General features: G+C 38.6%; 1 protein-coding gene across 10 annotated transcripts in view; it reads right to left on the minus strand.

Annotated features, from left to right (window-relative positions):
• KMT2C (lysine methyltransferase 2C) overlaps positions 1-19,551 on the minus strand; it is a 189,195-nt gene that overhangs the window by 51,830 nt on the left and 117,814 nt on the right. For 6 of the 10 annotated variants that reach the window (XM_063179854.1, XM_063180091.1, XM_063180559.1 and 3 more), the window contains 9 exons: positions 19,164-19,283; positions 16,663-16,779; positions 12,862-12,963; positions 12,583-12,687; positions 11,253-11,434; positions 10,413-10,577; positions 9,707-9,816; positions 4,285-4,350; positions 2,629-2,841 (listed from right to left, as the gene is read on the minus strand). In XM_063179854.1, the coding sequence (XP_063035924.1) occupies positions 2,629-2,841; positions 4,285-4,350; positions 9,707-9,816; positions 10,413-10,577; positions 11,253-11,434; positions 12,583-12,687; positions 12,862-12,963; positions 16,663-16,779; positions 19,164-19,283 (1,180 nt within the window). The remainder of the gene's footprint in view (positions 1-2,628; positions 2,842-4,284; positions 4,351-9,706; positions 9,817-10,412; positions 10,578-11,252; positions 11,435-12,582; positions 12,688-12,861; positions 12,964-16,662; positions 16,780-19,163; positions 19,284-19,551) is intronic. The other 4 variants (XM_063180247.1, XM_063180171.1, XM_063180322.1 and 1 more) reach the window with 4 other exon arrangements.

Raw genomic sequence — 19,551 nt, forward strand, 5'->3', positions numbered from 1 at the left:
CAGAAGAGAGGCAATGGTCACTTTAACTGGAAAAGCCAAACAAAATTATTTTTTCCAAAATTTCCACATCTGACTGTTTTATGAGAAACTGGCTGAGAATGACAGATTTTTCAAAAGGGTGACAGATAATCATAAGCCCTGGACATTTTTGGGAAACTCATCCTAACTATACACACATTTCCTATGAGATGATGTTTAGACAAAATCAGTAAATAAATGCTGTAATTAATAATATATGTAAATCAGAGAAAGTTTTTGGTACCTCCTTTGGAAGCTTGTGCTAAGTGTCTGAGCAATCTCTAGCTGTTCCATCAAGGACCCAGTTTTACAAAGATAAATTTCCTTTTCTTCACTGTCCTCCTCAGTTTTCTTTGACAGGGCTTTTTTTTTTTTATTGAGAAGACACTCAAAAACTGCAGCCTGCACTTGGAAAGCAAAATGTAATGACTTCTAGTGTAGTGGGCTCATGACTTGAAGCTGTGACTGACTGAAAGCAGACTGATCCATGAATAGGAATTTGATTTATATAATACAAAATTCAGCCCAAAGGAATTACTCAGCCTTGAAGATGAAGACTATAAGTTAGAGTTTATATTCTGTGGGAAAGCAGGGGAGAAACAGATGTAAAGTGTGTTGACATTAAAAAGCCTTTGGTGTTGAAGGGAGAGGGAACGAATTCTTCTTGATATCCCCAAAAAGACCTTGCATCTTCATTTTATCATAAACCTTCTGAAATGTTAAATATGCTCTCACCCCTGAAAAGATACTGGAATTCTCATGTTCTGCTTTGGATATAGGTGTACAATTCTAGATGGAGTAAAACCCCATGCAGTTGTAAGAGGGAGAAATACTGTTCTAACAGAGCTGGACTCTTCCACACTACTTTTGCTGTAGCAGAACTGCAACCCTCACTCTTGCACGGGCCAGGTCATGGCCCAGACTCTCCCACTGATAAAGACCTCACTGAGTTCCACCAACAAAGCCAGTGGATGGCAAAGGCCACCAAGCTGAAGCTCCCAAAGCAAGCTCAACTTTCAAGTGGACTCTAAAATGTAGAAGATTCAGTGAAATCTGAACCTGATGCAAGCCTACAGACAAGAGGGTAACAAAATTCCATGAGCTCACTTTTCTCAGATAAAGCCTCTTTTTTCCATCTGAACATCAAGACCCAAAGTGAGGGTCTTCTCCTTTTTCCCTGGTATTACTACACTGTGTTACTCCAATCAAAGCCATGGCACAGCTTTATTCATGCTGATGCTCATACAAAAATTCCACATGTTTGGAGATAGACACTGATCCCCTCTCCAGAGTAGAGCCCTACACACCCAGAGCTTCAAGAAAATCCAACCTATCTCCATGTACTCACTGTGCTGTCCCCATCACACACATGAATGTGCTTTATCTCTCAAAAAGGCAAAAAGAGGTGATCAGAACTGAAATTGAAGTTGTGGATGCTCTGGCTCTCCCTTTCATATCCTGCTATCACATCTATATATCCTGTTATCTACTTGTGAAGACCTACCACTTATAGAAGCCAACAAGCAGATAAAGAAGTCAGAAAAAGTCATGTAGAAAACAGGCACACATTTTTAAAAGTAAAGATTATTAACCACTGAAGGAGAACAAGGGAAGTGACTAGCTGGCTCCAAATTCAAAAGCATTTTTTGCTGTCAAAAACCCAGCTGATGGAGAATATGAAAATATGAGATGAAATTTCAGAGTCCATGTAATGCTAGGATGATGTACCAAACCCTGTGAATACTGAAAGACATGAAAGAAAAACAAACTGTTTAAAAGGTTATAAAGAAATAAAAGGAAGCTATTTTTAGTAAAGAATAGTTCTAGTCAACAACAGAGGGTAAGAATGTGCTCATCAAACAACAGGAACACTTCTAGCAACAAGCTAACACTGAAACTTGACTGATGGCTGAAGTACCCAGCTTCTTATGACATTTAACCTGATTAACAAGGCAGTGTTGCAGTAACACAATTGTGGGGAGGTGGGGTGCCTGTGTGGCTCAGTTCCTCTCCAGAGACACCTGCATGACCAAGGCAATGACCTTCTCACTTGCCACTGGAAGGAGCCATGGATTAACCCCTACTGTGCCATCACCCTCCTCAGCACACACAGGCAGATCACAGCAAGTGTTAGCCCAGATCACTGACTCCTACCTTACTTCTTTCAGAAAAGAGAAACACTCTCAGCAAAGAACTACTCCACTTTCCCACTTGATTTTAATACCAGCCTCTCAGTGACACAGATGTTGCTTTGCTGAGCCAACACTTTCAAACAGTTTGCAGTGAATTTGAGTACACCTGTACTCTGTGAGTGTGCAATGTTTTCCACAGGCAACCCAAAGATTAGACAAAAAATCGTCTCCTATTTCCAGTGCTGGCAGCCCTAGAAAGGTGAGTTTCCTATAGGATGGATGACCCATAAACAGAACAACAAGGAAAATTCCTGAAATGGACAACAACGAGCTGTGACTACTGTTCAAGAAATTTCCATAAAACATTCTGTACAGAACACAGGAGTATCAGTGTAATAAAAACTCCCAGGGATATTTGCAATACACACAGGTACTGCAACACTCCAAGCTACAAGACATGCCAAAAGTAGACTGCTACCTCTACTGTCATCCATCTCCCCATCTCTTGAGTGCTCTGACTGGGCATCTGGGGGTGTCTGAAGCACAGCCACACTGTTCTGATTTATAATCTTCAGTTTAAGCTTTGGTTTCGTCCGTTTTCTTCTCGGTACTGTAACAGTGAGGCTCTGTAACTGAGACATGCCGGATTCTGTCAAGCAGACTCCATCCTGGGTGTATGTCTTCGGTGGGTCTATAAAAGTTGAATGAATCATAACAGCAATATAAAACTCTTTTAATTTACAAGTCTTTGATTTTTTAGGAATAGCACTTACAAGAGTTAATAATCCACAAGTATGGAGCTGACCCGTGAGTGAAGAAATTGGAATAAATAAACCAGAGATATCAGACACTGTCTTACACATTACAATTACAGCTTTATGATTTAGAGTCTGTTGTCAAATCCAGCAATAATCCATTACATTGCTATGAAACAACTTATATCAAGGACTCATTAGAAAGAACAATTTGATTATGGAAGTTGGTGCGTTGCAGGGTATTTCTGTATTACTGGCACCCACAGAAAACTGTGCAAGTCATACTTTGGGTCCCTGTTGATTGTCAGCCAAGGCCCCCATCCAGTTCTCAGCACTTTACCTTCATCTTATTCATAACCTTAAGTCTCCAAGAACTCCTGGTAACTCAGAGAAGTTATCAGCCCTATTTCATAGGTAGACAAAAAACCCAAGTAGTATCAAGTGAGCTGCTCAAGATCAAAAATGAAATTGTGGGTAGAACCCAAGTCTCCCAAGACCTGCAAGACTGCTTCTTCCTCAAGCTGTTAAATGACAACTGAGTCCACTGATAAGCTCTAATATTCTTTAATTCACCTTGCAGAAAGGCCCTGCCACCTGTGCTGAGGCCCTGCAAATGGAAGCTTGGGAACTTTCAGGGAATTGCCAAATAATGAAGAGGCTGCAATGATGCTTCAGCTCTCTGGAGCCAATTACATCATAATTTGGTAACACAACTTTTGAAAACAGACAAATATAATAACATTTGTTCCATTTAACCAAAAACGTTTCCTCATGTAACATCTGACAATACAGCTGGTTCTGAACAAATTCTTCCCACTTGACTTCCTTCTTACACTGAACTTGAAAGGTGTGTGTTTCAAAAACATCTCACACTCTTTTTCTGATTGAGTATTTGAGGGGAGAACCTTCTCTGAGGTATCAAATAGAAAAAAAACCTCTAATGTGATGGAAGCTGTCCTAACATGATGGAAACTGCTGGGTAAAGACTGACTTGGGAGTAGGCTTGTCAGGATTATAGATTCCTAACACAAACCAGACAAATACAAAAAAGCTGCATCCTCCTAACATCTCAAGCCTGTAAATATTTGTGTACATGCTTGACTCAGCCACATTGTGTTATCACCACTGATATTAAGGCAAGCAGCTAAGACTGTAGGATCAAAGCATAATTTAAAGTAATTATTACAGTGCAGGTATGGCAGGCAAGAGAGAAGAAAGAAGAGACAATGAGGAAAAAAAATGGAAAGCATGCTGTGGTAACTGAAGGATAGTTAATGCTGTGTGTTACAAAACCACAGGAAAAGGAATTTTTGTCTCATGTAAAAATATACCCTTAGAATATTCTAAATGATCAGATATTAAGCATTTCCATTCTTTACCTAGTTCTTTTGATTTTGAAATAATCTGAGCTCCAACTGATGAATCACAACAGTCCAAAGAAGGCACTGAAAAATAGAGGGAAAATAATTTCAACTTTTAAAAATGGTGACTTGATTTAAATTGAAACTATCAATTTTCCTTGAAGCAGTTCCATTAAACTCTCTAATTTATACTGTTGGCAATCATTTACTTGCACCTATAAAATAAAGTGCTTTTCAGTATCACAGATGTGATTACAAAAGAAGCCTGATAGAAACTGAAGTTCTCCAATTTCCTAAAGCCAAGAATGGCATTGGAATAGTACTGAAGTCAATGGGAAATTATTTCCTTCTACTGGACCAAGGGCAAATGAATACAGTGGGTCTTTTGGGTTGGAAAGCAACCTGTACACTAGTCATGATGTTCAGGTTTTGCTGCCCTAATCATTAAAAATGTGAGGGTTTTGTGAAGTGAGTATTGATCAGTATTTCCCCAAGGAGGGGCTTTGCACACAAGGCTCTCACTGTGTCTGTGCTGTGCTCTTACACAGCACTTGGAGAAGGCTGAGGTATTGAGAACAGATAACAGGACCTGTTGGAAGTTAGATGGGGCAATTCTTATTCCAGGTAAGAGTACTGAAAATGGAAAGCAGAAACTCAAAAACTACACCTTGTGTGCTACAGGGCAGCAGTGGAACGGTGTGACTGATAAAACAATAATCCAAATGTCCTGCAACACAAGGCTACTTCTGCAGTGGGCAGAAATGCTCTTCCCTTTTGCCTGAACTACACAACTGCAATCAGGCTTCACTCATCTATGATGTGTACACTAAACTTTTAATATTAGTAGTGACTTCACAGAGATTACACAGACAGAGCAGTAAAGGGAAAATTAGGAGCTCCTATCTTGCAAACACTGAACTAGAATCAGAAAACCTGTTAGTCAGGCACAGTCAGCATTACCACAGAGACAAGTTTATCCACACTTTTTTCCTTTTTCCTTGGCCTAGAAATCTTATTCATGCTGAATTTAGGACTCAAGATAACATCTGGAGTATTTCCTTTGTGCCTGTCACACAAGCTGAGACCCCTGAGGCAGAGAACCTGTGGGGGTTCTGTGTCACATCAACCATGGCAGTGTGCTGCTGTTCCCACCTCACAACACACCATGGGAGCCAGGACAAGATGGGGAAAAGCACAAAAGCTTCCAAGTAACACTTAAAATGAGTATGAAACATACTGGATGCTATAAACAAATATAAAGAAAGTGCAAGTCTGCCTTCAAGAACTACAGTGCTTTGAGAATTTTATGCAATGTGCAACTAATGCAGAGGGTATGACCTACAGAAAACCAGTATTTCATGCAATTAGTAAATAAAAGGAACCTATGAGAGCTACTGAAAAACTGAACTCAACAGTGGAGAGAAAAACAAGGAAGAAAATAAATTGAAAATGACGTTTTGAAAGAGACATAAAGCCAGAAAGAAACAAAAACGGGGGACAAGCTGCAAAAAGGAAGATACTCAAAACACTGAATTGAAAAAAAAGAATATAGGCAGATTGTAAGAACTATTCAAAGTGGAATAAGACATCATCTGTTCATTTAATTTCTTATCATTTACAAGATGGTTTTAAGAATGAAGTAGCAATTACTGAATTGGAATCTAAGGTAAACAAGAAAATCAGAAAGACAGTTGTGAACAGAAATTTGAAATCCTTAATTTAAAAGTCAAACAACAGAGAGATCATCTCATCCAGGTCAGACTGAACAATTTTAGCTCTGGAGACTGAATAGAGTTGAAAGGCTCAAATAAACAAGCTGATAGTGACAGAGGTGAGGCCTTCAGAAACCCACTCACAAAAACTGCACAAGCAAACAGTGTTTGAAGACAGTATCAAACAGACTTCCAGAAAAGAAGATAATTAGGGTGCAGATTAAGGATTACAATCAATGAAATGGATAGCAGAAAAGCACAGTACTGTTAGAGAAAGCCTATCCAAAGGGAAAAAATAAAAAGGAAAAATAGTGCTTTCTGAGGTATTCAGCTGAAGTTTAACCAAAATTGTTAAACTTATCTGCAAAAGGGTTTAAATGTGCTGAATATTGTACAGCATTTAGTAGCCTCAGCTGAAAGCAAATAATTGCAGAGAATACAATGATGAGAGAAAAAAGCAGAGTTCATTTTTAAGGCTGTTATAGAAAAAAAGAACTCTATGAAAAAATGCAACCAGCAAATGAGATAGAGTGGAATGGCTGATGTAGAATACAGCACTAACAGAGCACTCTTTATTGGGTGCCTGCATCGCTGTGTCAATGACACAGGGATTTTTTCCAGTAAATGCAGTAACACAAGAACATTAGAGCTGACATAGTAAATGTGCTAAATAATAAAAAAAAAGAAAAGTTAATTTTTTAACACACAGTATTATGTTGGGTTTGTATCTTGTAAAGTACATAGAATTAAATTTCAGAACAAAGAAAAATTTACATCAGTTTAATGAAAATGATACAACAGAGACTGCTAGCCATAATGTGTCTCACTGCCAATATCAGGTACCCCTGGACAGGGGTAAGTGATACCAAATCCTCAGTGCCTCCATGAGCATGTTCACTGGAGCCCCAGGAGGAATAACTGCACAGGCAGCTGCAGAAACTGCACCCAGATCAGTTCTAACTCTTACAGAAAACCAGGCAGAGCTCTGAATCCTGCAGAGGAACAAAAACAGCACCAAGGGAGGAGGAAGCTGGGGTCTGGATGGAGACAGGATGGGATAAGTGAGGAGGGATGAAATTTGCAGATGGGGCATGACATGCAAGGGCAAATGACACAAAGGCAGAACTGCTGAGGAGATGGTCAAGAACTGTCCAGGAGCTGATGTGGGTGAGAGACACAAACCCCTCCTGAGTGTGCAGGAATTACAGCACAGGCAAAAAGCTGCTGCTACCTAATGCACCTGCCTAGAATCTAGTCATGAGAATTTCTAAATTTCTCTAGAGGACACAGCAATATGCTGGGGGACATTTTTTATAACTTCAGAAAGTACTAAAAGGAACCTGATAAAATAGTGATCAGTGATAGCTATTTCACAATAACCTAGTAATGAAGGTTTCTGGTACACTACACTGGAGCAAATCTTACCCCATTCTGGCTTTTGATACTTATGTGTGTTCAAGAATAAAACCAGTATCTTTAATTTCTATTTCCTGAAGAAGATGACTTTTTAAGAATTTCAAGTATGATGAGATAGGGAAGAGCTCTTACAAATTTTAAAAAGTTTCTACTTTCTGAAGAAAGAGAAATGAAATCTCACTCTCAATACCTACACACAAGAACCAGTTACTCTTCACCAAGGGTACACCTGCAATGTTTTGTTTCTTTATTAGGTTGAGGGGTTCTTGTTTCTTCTAGAAAGAAAGTGGTTAAAACCCCTGTAACAATACTTGCAACACACCTGACACATCAAATGGAAAGGGCAAGAACCATCCCAGTAAGAATCCCACAGTATGATACATTTTTAGATGCTTTCTACTCTAAGTAACATTTATTTCCCTAAGTTTATCAAACACTAATCCTTCTCACTTTGAAAGAAAAAATTACAGAAATTTTCCAGAGAAGTTTTAAAAGAATTCATAAAAGACTGAAACATTTCATATAGAAGAACATGCAGGTATTTCTATCAACATGCATCAAAGGACATATTCAGACATGCAACTGTGCAAATTTACATGTGTTAGAGAGGTTTTAATACTGAGTCAAAACAGGAAAGAATAAACCGAAAAACTTGTCTTAGAAAAAAAAGGTGAAAAAAACCTGCAAAGAAAACTTGGGAACTCCCAGAGGATTGGTTCCTATTCCCTGAAATCCAAACCTAAGCAACACAACTACATAGAGGTGTGCAGGAAGGACTAACTCAGGGGCCAGCTTCTGCCTGGAAGTGAAACACCTCTTGTGAAGCTGTTCCATCTCACATATCATGGACTTAAATTATCTCTACAAGGTAGCTCTGCCAGCTCCAAGGAGAAAGGAAGAAGTATTTCTTACTTGGATCTTTTTGCTTTAAGTACTCAAAGCTTATTATAAAAATACACAAAAGTCTGCATTGTATCTGCAAGTTTCTTGCTTTTTCCACTTAAAAAAAAACACCTCTTTCCTTTTGAATTTTTGAAAGCAGATCTTTACAAGGAAGTGACTTGCAGAAACACAGAAGCATTAGTCATTTTTCTATTAGTGATAAAAATGGGTTCCTTGGGAGTGTTCCAGCAGGGAGTATATAAACCTCCAAGGTCAGGTGAGTAAGTTACAATTACTGCTGTGGTGAGGATATCAGTGTTAAGGGACATTAGATGCTCTATTGAACTTTTCTTGGCAGACCTCTCATGCTTCCCAACATCTTCCATCCTGATCAGGAAAACCAATCTTACTGACAACTTCTTAGTGGATATGAATTTTTCTTGAAACATTTGCTTAGTTCTTGTACCTTCCTCCTCCTGTTCTCTTGTGATACCTCAATGAAGGGGTAATATGAACACTTTCATCTGCTTATGCTAAAAATGGGAATAGGTGTCAATGTTCAAGGAGCTGACTGAAGCAGCAACTTCCCTGAGCTGACATGCAGGGAAAACAGACCTGGGCTATCACCCTTGCAGCAAGACTAAAATATAAGGCTATAAATCATGGCACAGGCTGGCAGGCACTCACAGAACATTAACCAGCACCATCCCATGGAGCCAGATGCTGTAAATGTGCTTAAAGTGCAGTAACCTCAGCTCCTGAAGTGCCACTGCTACAGAACTGTGACACAGACCAACAAGGCTGCTGGTGTCCATGTCCAGAGAAATGCCAATTTCATCAGAAGGAATTACACATTTGAATTAAAAAGGAAGTGATAACTCCCAAAGAAGTATGGTCAATTCTTTTCGAGATAGCAGCTAGGGAGGGAAGCATTGGTCTTGAATACTGGGAGAGCTGAGGAAAAGGCATTAGAAAAACATCAAGGAGGATGGGAAAAATGCTTACACAGACTGTTGTTACAGCTACTGCTACCTCAGACAGCCTCGAAGCATCAAAATACACAAACTTTTTCTGCTTAGAAATAATTTTCTGATTCTTCTGTAGATGTAACTTTAGAGAACTGGGCTTTTTTCCTTCTACTTGACTAAGTGAGATGCCTTTGACCCCTTCACTACCAAATGCTTTTAACAGTTTCTCCCTATTTTCAATATCTCTACCTAGGATACCCAAGAAGTTTCCTCTGGCATAAATCACTTGAAAATGCAAAAGAGCCTAGGAAATTTTCACAAGAGGCCTTAAAACAAACATGAAAAAAACAAAATCTTACTTCTACCATGAGCCAAACCTCCATGAGAGCACAGAACACATTCCCAAACCTATTTATTTATTGCAGTGTGCAATCCTGCCATTGGTTTCGATCGTCTCCTTACCGTTTGTTGGTGGAATGTATGGCCTACAAATGGTACAGTCAAAACCCATATCAGCTATGTTTTCCACTTCCTCCTCTGTGTTTAAGTTCTGACAGATTGCATGCATCCATCTAGAAATTAAGTGGGGGAAAAAATACAATTTAAAGGAAATAGGTGGTGTTTTAGGAGACCCAAATATCAGTCTATGGTCCAAGCAAATGGGGGATAGTTGTTCAGTTTGAATTCTTTTACAGAGAAACCACAGAATCAGGTTTTCCATATACAGCATCCCCTACAGTGGTGTGTGTTACATCCTGTATATGGAGCAGCAGAACGACTATTTCCCTCCACAGGAAGGAACACTCTATAAAACAATCTCCCAAGTACGTTTTTGTATGGTAATTTTCTCCCTATATTGCAATAATTTTAATTACTTTATACAATGTAATCTAGATTCAGCCTCACAACAATAGTCTTGTGAGGTAAATTAGTTTTATTTTTACAGGGCAGCAGGGAAGAGGCACAGAGTGATTAATTAATTTGCCCAGAGCCAGACAGTTAAGTCTGGTACAACCAGAAATGAACTACTAAGAGACTTCTGAGACTCAGTAATCCACTGTTCTTTACCACATGATCATTTCCTTCATCTCTACCCTTCAACTTTAGGGGGAAAAATGAAAATAAGACTTGAACAAGAAAAGATCAGTGAAATATGAGAAATCCTTACCGATCACACTGTCTACACTGAATTATGAGCTCCTCATCCCTGTACGTGCGGTAGCAGATGGGGCAGGTAGACAAACTTGCACAGGGAGCACACTGGGTGTAATTGTTTTGCCATTCACATCTTAAACCTGGAGAAGTTGCTCCACAGTGTCTGCACCAAACACACCTACAGAACAGACAAAAAGATTTATTGCTCTCAGTTCACAGGAAGATGACTTTGTGGCTTTAAATCTCTTCCATTTAGAAAGAGGTGAGTAATTAAGTTTTAACTTAACAACATGTTTAACCACAAACGTTTAACAACATTTTTTGTACTTTTAAAATAAAGTTCCTAATTAATAATTCCCTTGAAACTGCAAAAGCAGGCAGATGGGTTCTTGTAACAGCTCAACAGGTCAAAGAAGTTCATGCTTCCAGTTGCCATTCCCTTTGAGATCTGGAGACTTAACCATGAGAGAGGTCTGGTCTGTTTGTGTTTCACCAAGTAAAACAAATTGTTTTCACAGGGTTTTATGTCAAGAACACTAGGGTGAAGAAGCACCCATTCATCTTTCCAAATGAACACTGGAATGACTACAAGGAATATAAATTGGAATATTTTTTTTGCTATGAGTTTCAAAAGAGAAATTTTGTCTATCTCTGCTTATGTGGTTTTTGGTATGAGAAGCAGTTCTAGTTGAATCAAACAACTCAACAGCATTTTGCTGGCTTTGTTTAATACACCTGACTTAGACACAACTAAAACCTTGTTACAATTCAACGTGACATCACAAATACCAAGTGACAGAGAGAAGCAGAGGAGGCCAGCAGTCAGCAGCTCTGAGCCCAGCCCCAAACACACCATTTGCACTTCCAGCCTCCCTTTGGCACAGTCTGCAGGGGTGGGTCCAGGCAGTAGGTGTGGTAGCTGATGTCGCAGTCATCACACAGGAGGAGTCTCCCTGGATCTGTGGCTTTCCCACAGGCTTCACACACTGTGCACTCCAGGCACCTCCAACCTTTGCTGAGTACCACTTTAGTAATCTGAAAAATGCAAGGTGAGAATTAGTTGAAAACGGCTCAGTGAAGTGTGATCAATGTATAAATTAAGGTCTGGCTTGTGGAGCTCAGGATGCTCCTCTGGGCACATCACCCACATCACAAGGAGCTCTTTAGCAATTAGACTTTCTGAAGCTTCAATGAACAGGAATGGATTAAACAGAAAAAAACTGTACCCCTTTCTAATTTTTTTAAAAACAGGTGCAGTGTTTCTCTTTTTAAGCCACCTGACTGCCAGGACTTTTCAAATATCACGGAAAGTGGCATGGCAGCTGCATCAGCCAATTCCCTCAGGACTCTGGGATGCATCTTGTCAGCTCCCAGAGATTTGTGTACATTCTGGTTCCTCAAGAGGTCACAAACCTGATCCTCATGATGTGATCATGGTGCTGGAGTTTTAGTCATCTGAAGCAAGCATCTAACTGCAATTAATATATAATGCAAGAGTGGTATATAAACAAAAAGTCAAATGATAATTGCATGAAATACGCATATGGCATTTTTTAAAGTATGTGCAAAATAAAGTTTTTGACATGTTTAAAAAAAAAAATCCCACTTTTACACAGATATACTTACATCACAACCAATGAAAAGTGTACAGTGTATATACTGCAGTAAATAGCTTATTTTGTGCTTGCTAGGTCATTTCACAGCATTCAAATTTAATTTTCACACATTCTCTCCTAGGCTAATGAATGTAAAATGTATTAATTAACCACTCCAACTGCTGTCAATTCTGACAGCCAACAGGCAAATTGAATCAACTAAACCTTATGCCCCAAGTAAATGAAGATGCAGTGTAATTTTTTCTTTGTTTTTAATTCTGCTTGTATCTAGGTTTAAAACTTGTATCTCAAACTGTTATTTTAACCAACTGCTGGATAATCAGCGCTATTTATGGTTGTGAAATTACAAAAAGGTTAATTTCTCTTGAGGCTATGCATACTATAAAATGACATTTAATTAAAGTCTTTCATAAGTCACATACAAATAATGGTCACATTAGCTGATGAATATCTAACAAGTTAATGACTCCCCTAATTACCACAAAAGCGAAGGCAGCGTGGTGCTATTAAAGTACAATATGAAAACAGTGCAATCAAGTAGTTTTTGTGTGGAACAAGAGCACTCACCTTAATACTGACACAGTATGGATGGTAACACTGCCCACACTGGGAACAGGCCAGCAGCCGGCCCTCAGCACCTTGGCCAAAACTGCCACAAACCACACACATATCCTGCAAGGACACACAAGAGCAGGCTCTCAACACGTGCCAGACACTACTTCTGAAAACATCTAACTAAAATCCAACTAGCTTGCTGTATAATTTAACTCCTAACAAGGACTTCATTTGCTTTTTTATAATTAAGAGCAGAGAAACAAAATGAAGAATTGTAACTATTATCCCAACCTGATGGAGAGTGAACTTGTCACTGTTAGAGAAGAGGACAACTGTATTATGCATCGAGTTTTCTTCCTCATCTTTATTAGATGAAATATCCATGGTTGTGACCTATTAAAAAACCACAAAATATAAATACCAAGCACATCACATTTTGTAAGACATGAGACAACATGAAACATTCTCTAAATAAGTTTTGCACGTATTTATTCATACAGTTTCAACTTTCATAAAAAGCTGCCTCCATCAGAAATTACTGCATTAATTCACCTTTTCTCATCATCAGTATTAGTTTCACACACATATTCTCTTCCTCTCCGTTTTTCACCTTCACATATTATCCCATTACACTTTCCAATGGAAATGGAAGCAAAGATATACTTGAATTAAAAAATCACTTAGCAGAAATTGTCACACTGTGCCCAGTCTGTTGTTCCCTGCATGTAAATACTGAAGTTCTTTTTATCAAAAAGTTAATTGCAGTGACAGACTTTCGAATATTAATTCAAAAATCAACTGCAGAAATGTGGTTTGTCCCATATTGCCTAAAATGAGGTTTAGCTTATGTTCCAAGTATGTTAGAGGACTAAGCAAGAGCTCTAAAGTTACTTGCTGTGAGCAGTTTACGAGGCTTATCTATCTACCATAAAAACCTGCACTGAACTTGAAACAGCTATTTTGATCTGAATCCATCAGCTCTTACTGTAGACAATAATTTTTCTTTTTCATCAAGTGATTTTTATTCTGACCTGCCCTTTACTAATTCAGCATATTCATATACGGATTCTCAGGAAGAGAAACACAAATGAAACATTTCAACTGTGTTCTGACTTTCATGTGAATCTTAAAATACAGAATTTGCTGTCCATGAATTTAATAGGCCCAACTATTATCTCTGAACCAGGAATATAAGGGGACACACTTCCATAAAAAAAGATTGCTAGGGAAATGCAGCTTTGTTTCAGCAGCTGTTCTAATTATATATATGTGGATTATTTTAAATGCAGTGTAAGTCCTACAGAGATAAGTTTTGTTTAAATAATAATTTAAATATTTTACAAATCCAAATGTAACTCTAGGGACAAATGTAAATACCACAGTATCAACTAGAGGAATCCCTCTGATACACAGCTGCTGAAACTCAGCATTTACTAAGAAACAGCTGAAAAGGGAATATATTCTTTATGTGTTTTGATTGCCAAATATTTGAGAGCACTGCAGCTGTAACTAACCAGTTAACTCCAGAGCACCTGAAACACCTTGATACCTTCAGGGACAACACTTCCCTTACCTACTTTTGCACAGGTTTCACAAGGTTCTTGTGACTGCACATGCAAAAGAGCAGAATTTGCAGGACTGGCTGCAATGTTGGTGTCTGCTGAATCCCAGCACTGACCCACCATGGGTTAACCTGTACCCACCTTTTTCCCCATTCCCAAGATATACCAAGGTACTTCCAAATCTGTGTGGCTGTCCACTGATCCCATGCTGAGTAAGAACGATTTTGTGCAAATTGACTGAAAATACCCCCATTTCAAACATTTATCTGACAAAAGGCTGATCTCTTGGTACTGCTAACTGCATCCACTCTACCACAAGGCAGCCACGTCTCTGCAACTCTGGAGCTGCCTTCCATGTGGTGACTCAAAGGATCAAATTTCTGTAGGAAATGGTGGAGAGTGATGTGCATTTTGTATTTATAGTTATAGCAAGTTACCTACATCACTGTCCTCTGATCAATTACAAAAACTTTTAGGAGTTTGATCTATAAACCCCAGCTTGTCTTGAAGTACAGATTTGTGCTTTGTAACACCAAAATAATGATGGGAATGTCTCCATTTGATTAAGGTGCTGTAAGTAGCCTAAGTGGAATTCATCCTGTATGTTTAAAATTAGAAATTTGCTTCTGAATCTTGACCATCCAATGCTTTAAAAGGGAAAACTGATAGAGATTATTGTTCCTTTTTCAAATCATGAACACCAGAGTATCCCAAGATATTACTACACAGGCAGCAGAAAGTGTGACAAACTTCAACAGATTACATGTAAGAACCTAAAAACACAGCTCTGAAGAGAGTCTCAGGAATTACTTCATAAAGACATAAAAATGAGCAAGTCCTTCTCTGAACACAAGGAACATGATGTCTCTCAAAATGTGCAGGGCTTGTTGGTAAACAAAGTTTAAAAGGAACATTCAAATAGAACAAGCCCACAGTGGAAAAAAAATTAATTGTTTTATAGTCCAGATTTCCAAGTTTTTCATGCCAAAATCCCCCTTCTTATGAGGAGCAGAGTAGGACTGTGTAGGATTTTCGAGTTTTAAAAATACTTCAAGTATTAAGTAGTGTAACTATCAACTTCAGTGAGCAATCACTTGCTTATAATCACTTCAGTACTCCTGAAGAATAAGAGACAGCAAATATAATCATTATTTTCTCAACTGTTTCTGGACAGAAGCTGTGTACAGAATAGCAGATATCTGATCACAACAAAGAACTGAGAATCACTGATATATGAATTCATTAAAGAGTCAAGGAAGCTTTAGTTATGGTAAATCATGATCTGTAAGGGCTCTCTGAAGGAGTCAGCAATTCTGGGGACAGGAAAATCTTATTGATGCAACTTACTTCACCATCAAACTCTTTTGGCAAAGTCCTTCCCCAAACCTGCTTAAAAAAAATTAAACTGAAGAGGAATGGTCCCTATACTGATACAAGACACAAAATAGAGGGGACTAAATTATCAGTTTTGTATGTGGGAGAATAGCACTAGTCAAAATCTGACAGGGCCTGCCTGCTAACAGGTGGCGGGGCTCAACACACTCATGTGCAATCTGAAAAATCAAGTGAGAAGCAAGGTGACAAAGCTTGCCAACAGGATTGGGATATTCAGAGCAATAAAATCCAAAAGACAAGTGTGAAGAACTGCACAAGAACTTCACAAAGCTGAGTGCTGGGCTGTAAAATGGCAGATGGAAGTCCACAAAGTAAGGAAATTAACATGACAAAAGAACTGGTATTAATGATCAGAAATATGGAGTGGCTTCCCTACAAGGAACAACTCAAAACCACTGGCATCCTCCATACTTGCTACTCAAGAGTAGAAGGAAAAGGAGGAGAAATGATGGAGGTCTATAGAAACTTAGTGGCATGGATGGAGGAAGTGAATGGAAAGCAGCTTTCCACTGTCTCTTCTCCAAGAGCACTGAGAGGCAGGCAGCTAATCAAGGAGGCAGCCACTTAAAACACAAGCTGATCAGCTGAACTGAAAAAGGTTAAGCAGTCATGGTTTCTCTAAAGTTTTTTTTAAGTGAATGGGCAGATTTATGAAAGAAAGCTCCAACACAGGCTGCCCAAGACAAAGATACATCTTCCTGTTCAGCAAGTGCCCAAGCCACAAACTGCTGCAACGTCTTCTCCTCTTCTGTTCTGCACTCTTGCACCACCACTCAGTCCAGAAGAACCTTTGCTCTGGTCTCCTATGGCTGCAGTTACATTCTCATGCACAAACCCTGCTCTCTCCCTCTGGGCTGTTCCACTCAGTGCTGCCTTTACCAAGGAAATGAAAGTGGTACTTTAAGACTCCCAACTGTTGTGTCTTTAAATGGCAAGAGCAGCACAGAACTGCCTCAGGCCCACTGAGCTGTAGTGTTCCAGTTCTTCATCACAAGCAGTAACAGCCAGGCTCCATCAAACACCTCTGGCTCTGTAGAGCTCATTGGTTTTTTATGAAGTATTTTAATACAAGAATTACAGCTGAATAAAACTGTTATGTTAACAGACTGCAATATGGTAAAAAAGATCTCCTTACCCCTGGAATGACCACAGCCCCAACTCCATTCTTCAGTTTTGATCTTCCTCTGCCACCTCTTCCCGACAGCCCCGCTCCACGCGGTCTCCGCTTCCCCGGGAATCCTGATCCTCGGCCCTGCTCAATGGAAGGCAACAATGTCAATGCAACCCCTCAAGTTCTTTTCTTACTGGGATTCAAACTTGTTCAGTTCATCTATGGAAAAACATAAGTAAAAAACACCCTGTGATTTCTGGTGAGTACAAGCACACCAGGGCATGGCCATTAAATTTATGCATAAATCTGTGTGAAATACCTTTAATTACTTACATGGCATAATATGATCACCTTTATCTTCAGTGAGAAAGCAGCCAAAACCAGGAATGTTTATATTCTGCTCAGCAGAATAACTGGAAATATGGATTTCCCCCAGCAGTTACCCCCATCTCATTTGCAAAGTTTCCAAAATATATCTATTATTCTATGATTCATTTTTCTTTTCTCTTTGAACAGTCAGCCCAGACAGTCATGGGACTTTACACAGGGTCTGGACATTTGATTACTGGTAATCACAGATGCTTTTCTTACCCTATGAATAATCAAGTGAAACCTGGAATTTATTAGGATTGAGTCCTGCTCACAAAGGAAAGTGGGAGCTGGCTCCGTGAAACTCTCTTAATTCAGCCTATACAGACAGGTTTTTTTATATTAATTCTATCACTTACATTCTATCATTATTCCCCATAATGTGAAGTTTTTCTTACACAATCTCCATTTGATTTACAAAGAGCTTCTCTTCTCCCTTCCTTATTTAAGATGCAGAGTTGCAGTGTTGTACTTTAGAGTATTCAGTGTGTTCAACTACAATTATCCTTGGGAGAGTAAGTATGTTTTTACTTAAGTTTGAAATTTAGGGGGGGTTTTGTTTGGTTTTTTTCCTTTTTTTAAAATTACAAACTGAACTAAGCACAAGAGGGCTCCTAGTTCTCCCAAATCATTTCCAGAGAGAAAAAAAACATAGTCATGGCCACAAATTCTGGCTGATATATCAGACATCTTTACAATGTGTCTCAAAGCCTCTAATCTGGGTAACTGATAATTATGGCATGTACTCAAATAAGCACCTTTCCTACAGCAAAATGAGCATTGAGATTATTTATTGCATTTCATATTTGTCAATAATCTCAGCTCCCAATACAGCCCAAGTATGGAGTACAGAGTATGGGGTTTCCAAATGCTTGCTGCAAAATACTTTTAATACCAAGGCAAAACATTTGCTCTGTAAAACAACACTGATGGGAGCAACAAAGCTCCATGGGGATTGTGTCACCAAGAGACATGAAGGGTCTTTTCTGATGGAGACAGGAGCTCCTTGGATGGAAAGAAGCACTGTGGGCTCAATATTCCCTATTGTATTTCTCAAACATTCCAACTCCTGGCTTAAAGAAGATATTGAATTTTATGGTCATAATTAAAGGGAGAATTGAAGGATCCCAATGTTAAAATTTTATTAACATTCAGCTAATAAAGCAAAAAGAAATTAAATTGACTCACACACCAAGTCAATGCAACTAAATGATATTTGAAGAGTGAAAGGAAGGATGCTGCTGGAGGCTGAGGTGAAACAAAAATTGTCCTTAGATATCTATGGAGCTAATACATATGCACACATAGGACACACAATCATCAATTTTTTTAACATGGAAACTCTTCTGACAAGTTTCTTATTTTCTGTTTCAGAACAGGTGTCAGTATTGTTATTTTCACACAACTAGTAACAGGAATAAGCACATACTTGTATCAATGTTAATGCTCAATATTAAGCTGAAAATTAATGCTTAAAGCAGCAAAAGCTAAGCTGATGTCAAATCAAAATAAAATTAGCATGAGAGTTAAAGTGAGATGAACTTAAATCACTGGGAGCTACAGTTATTTGTCAGTTTCATAATTTAGCTTTTTTTTGCCTTTACTGAAACCAAATAATTCTACTTTAGTTAATTCAGGTGTTTTTAATACTAAATGTCACTGTGGATACAATTTTGGTCCATCTAATCAGGTTGGAAAGTTGTTGTTTATTCCCCCATCAGCTAAAAACGATGTCACTTTGAATCCACTCTGCAAGATTTCTCCACAGCAACAAATTCAAGCCATCCTTCAGATCTCTGCTCCTTTCCATGCCTGGCTTACCTTACTGCCAGTCTTAAAGATATTTTTCTTCTCAGGTAATTTATTTTGACAGCCATGTAAAGCCAACCACAGAAAGTGATGTACTCAACACACACAAAATTTGGGTAATACAAAGTATTCTTTGCCACTGAAAATCAAGGCAATGCCATCATAGTTTATGCTCTGGAAAGCTCACATCTTTTAACCTGAAACCTCCAGAGCTTGAATAAATTTTAGAGATCTTGAACAGTAACAGAATGGAAGATTAATTAAGGTGTGAGAAACAAAATTTCATCACTAATCTCTACAGCAGAAAGATAGCAATGGATACATGAAAATAAATTCAAGTTATTTACCACTTTGATGCTCCAAATGGCACTGCCAGGAAGCTGTCTGGATTTAAAAATGTCCCGACCTTCTGGAATGTCTGGGGACCAGGAAGGTGGGCTCACTGTATTATTGGTACTCCAAGCCCCCTAGGATACGGCAGGTGAGAAAATAGATGTATAAAACTTTGCAACATAAAAAAAGCAAAATGCAAAAAAGCAAAAAGCAAGCAACAAAAAAAAAAAAACTGAAAAGCAAAGCACATGCAGGCATAGGCATTTCTACATTAATTTAAGTAGTCAATTAGTTCACTGAGTGAGTAGAAAGTGGGAAATTTTTAGGTTCTCAATGAAACATGCCCTAAAATCAGTATTTACTTCCAACTGATGGTTAAGCACAACAAAATGAGTTTTATGA

Source organism: Melospiza melodia, chromosome 1, assembly GCF_035770615.1.
Source record: "Melospiza melodia melodia isolate bMelMel2 chromosome 1, bMelMel2.pri, whole genome shotgun sequence".
Lineage (NCBI taxonomy): Eukaryota > Metazoa > Chordata > Aves > Passeriformes > Passerellidae > Melospiza > Melospiza melodia.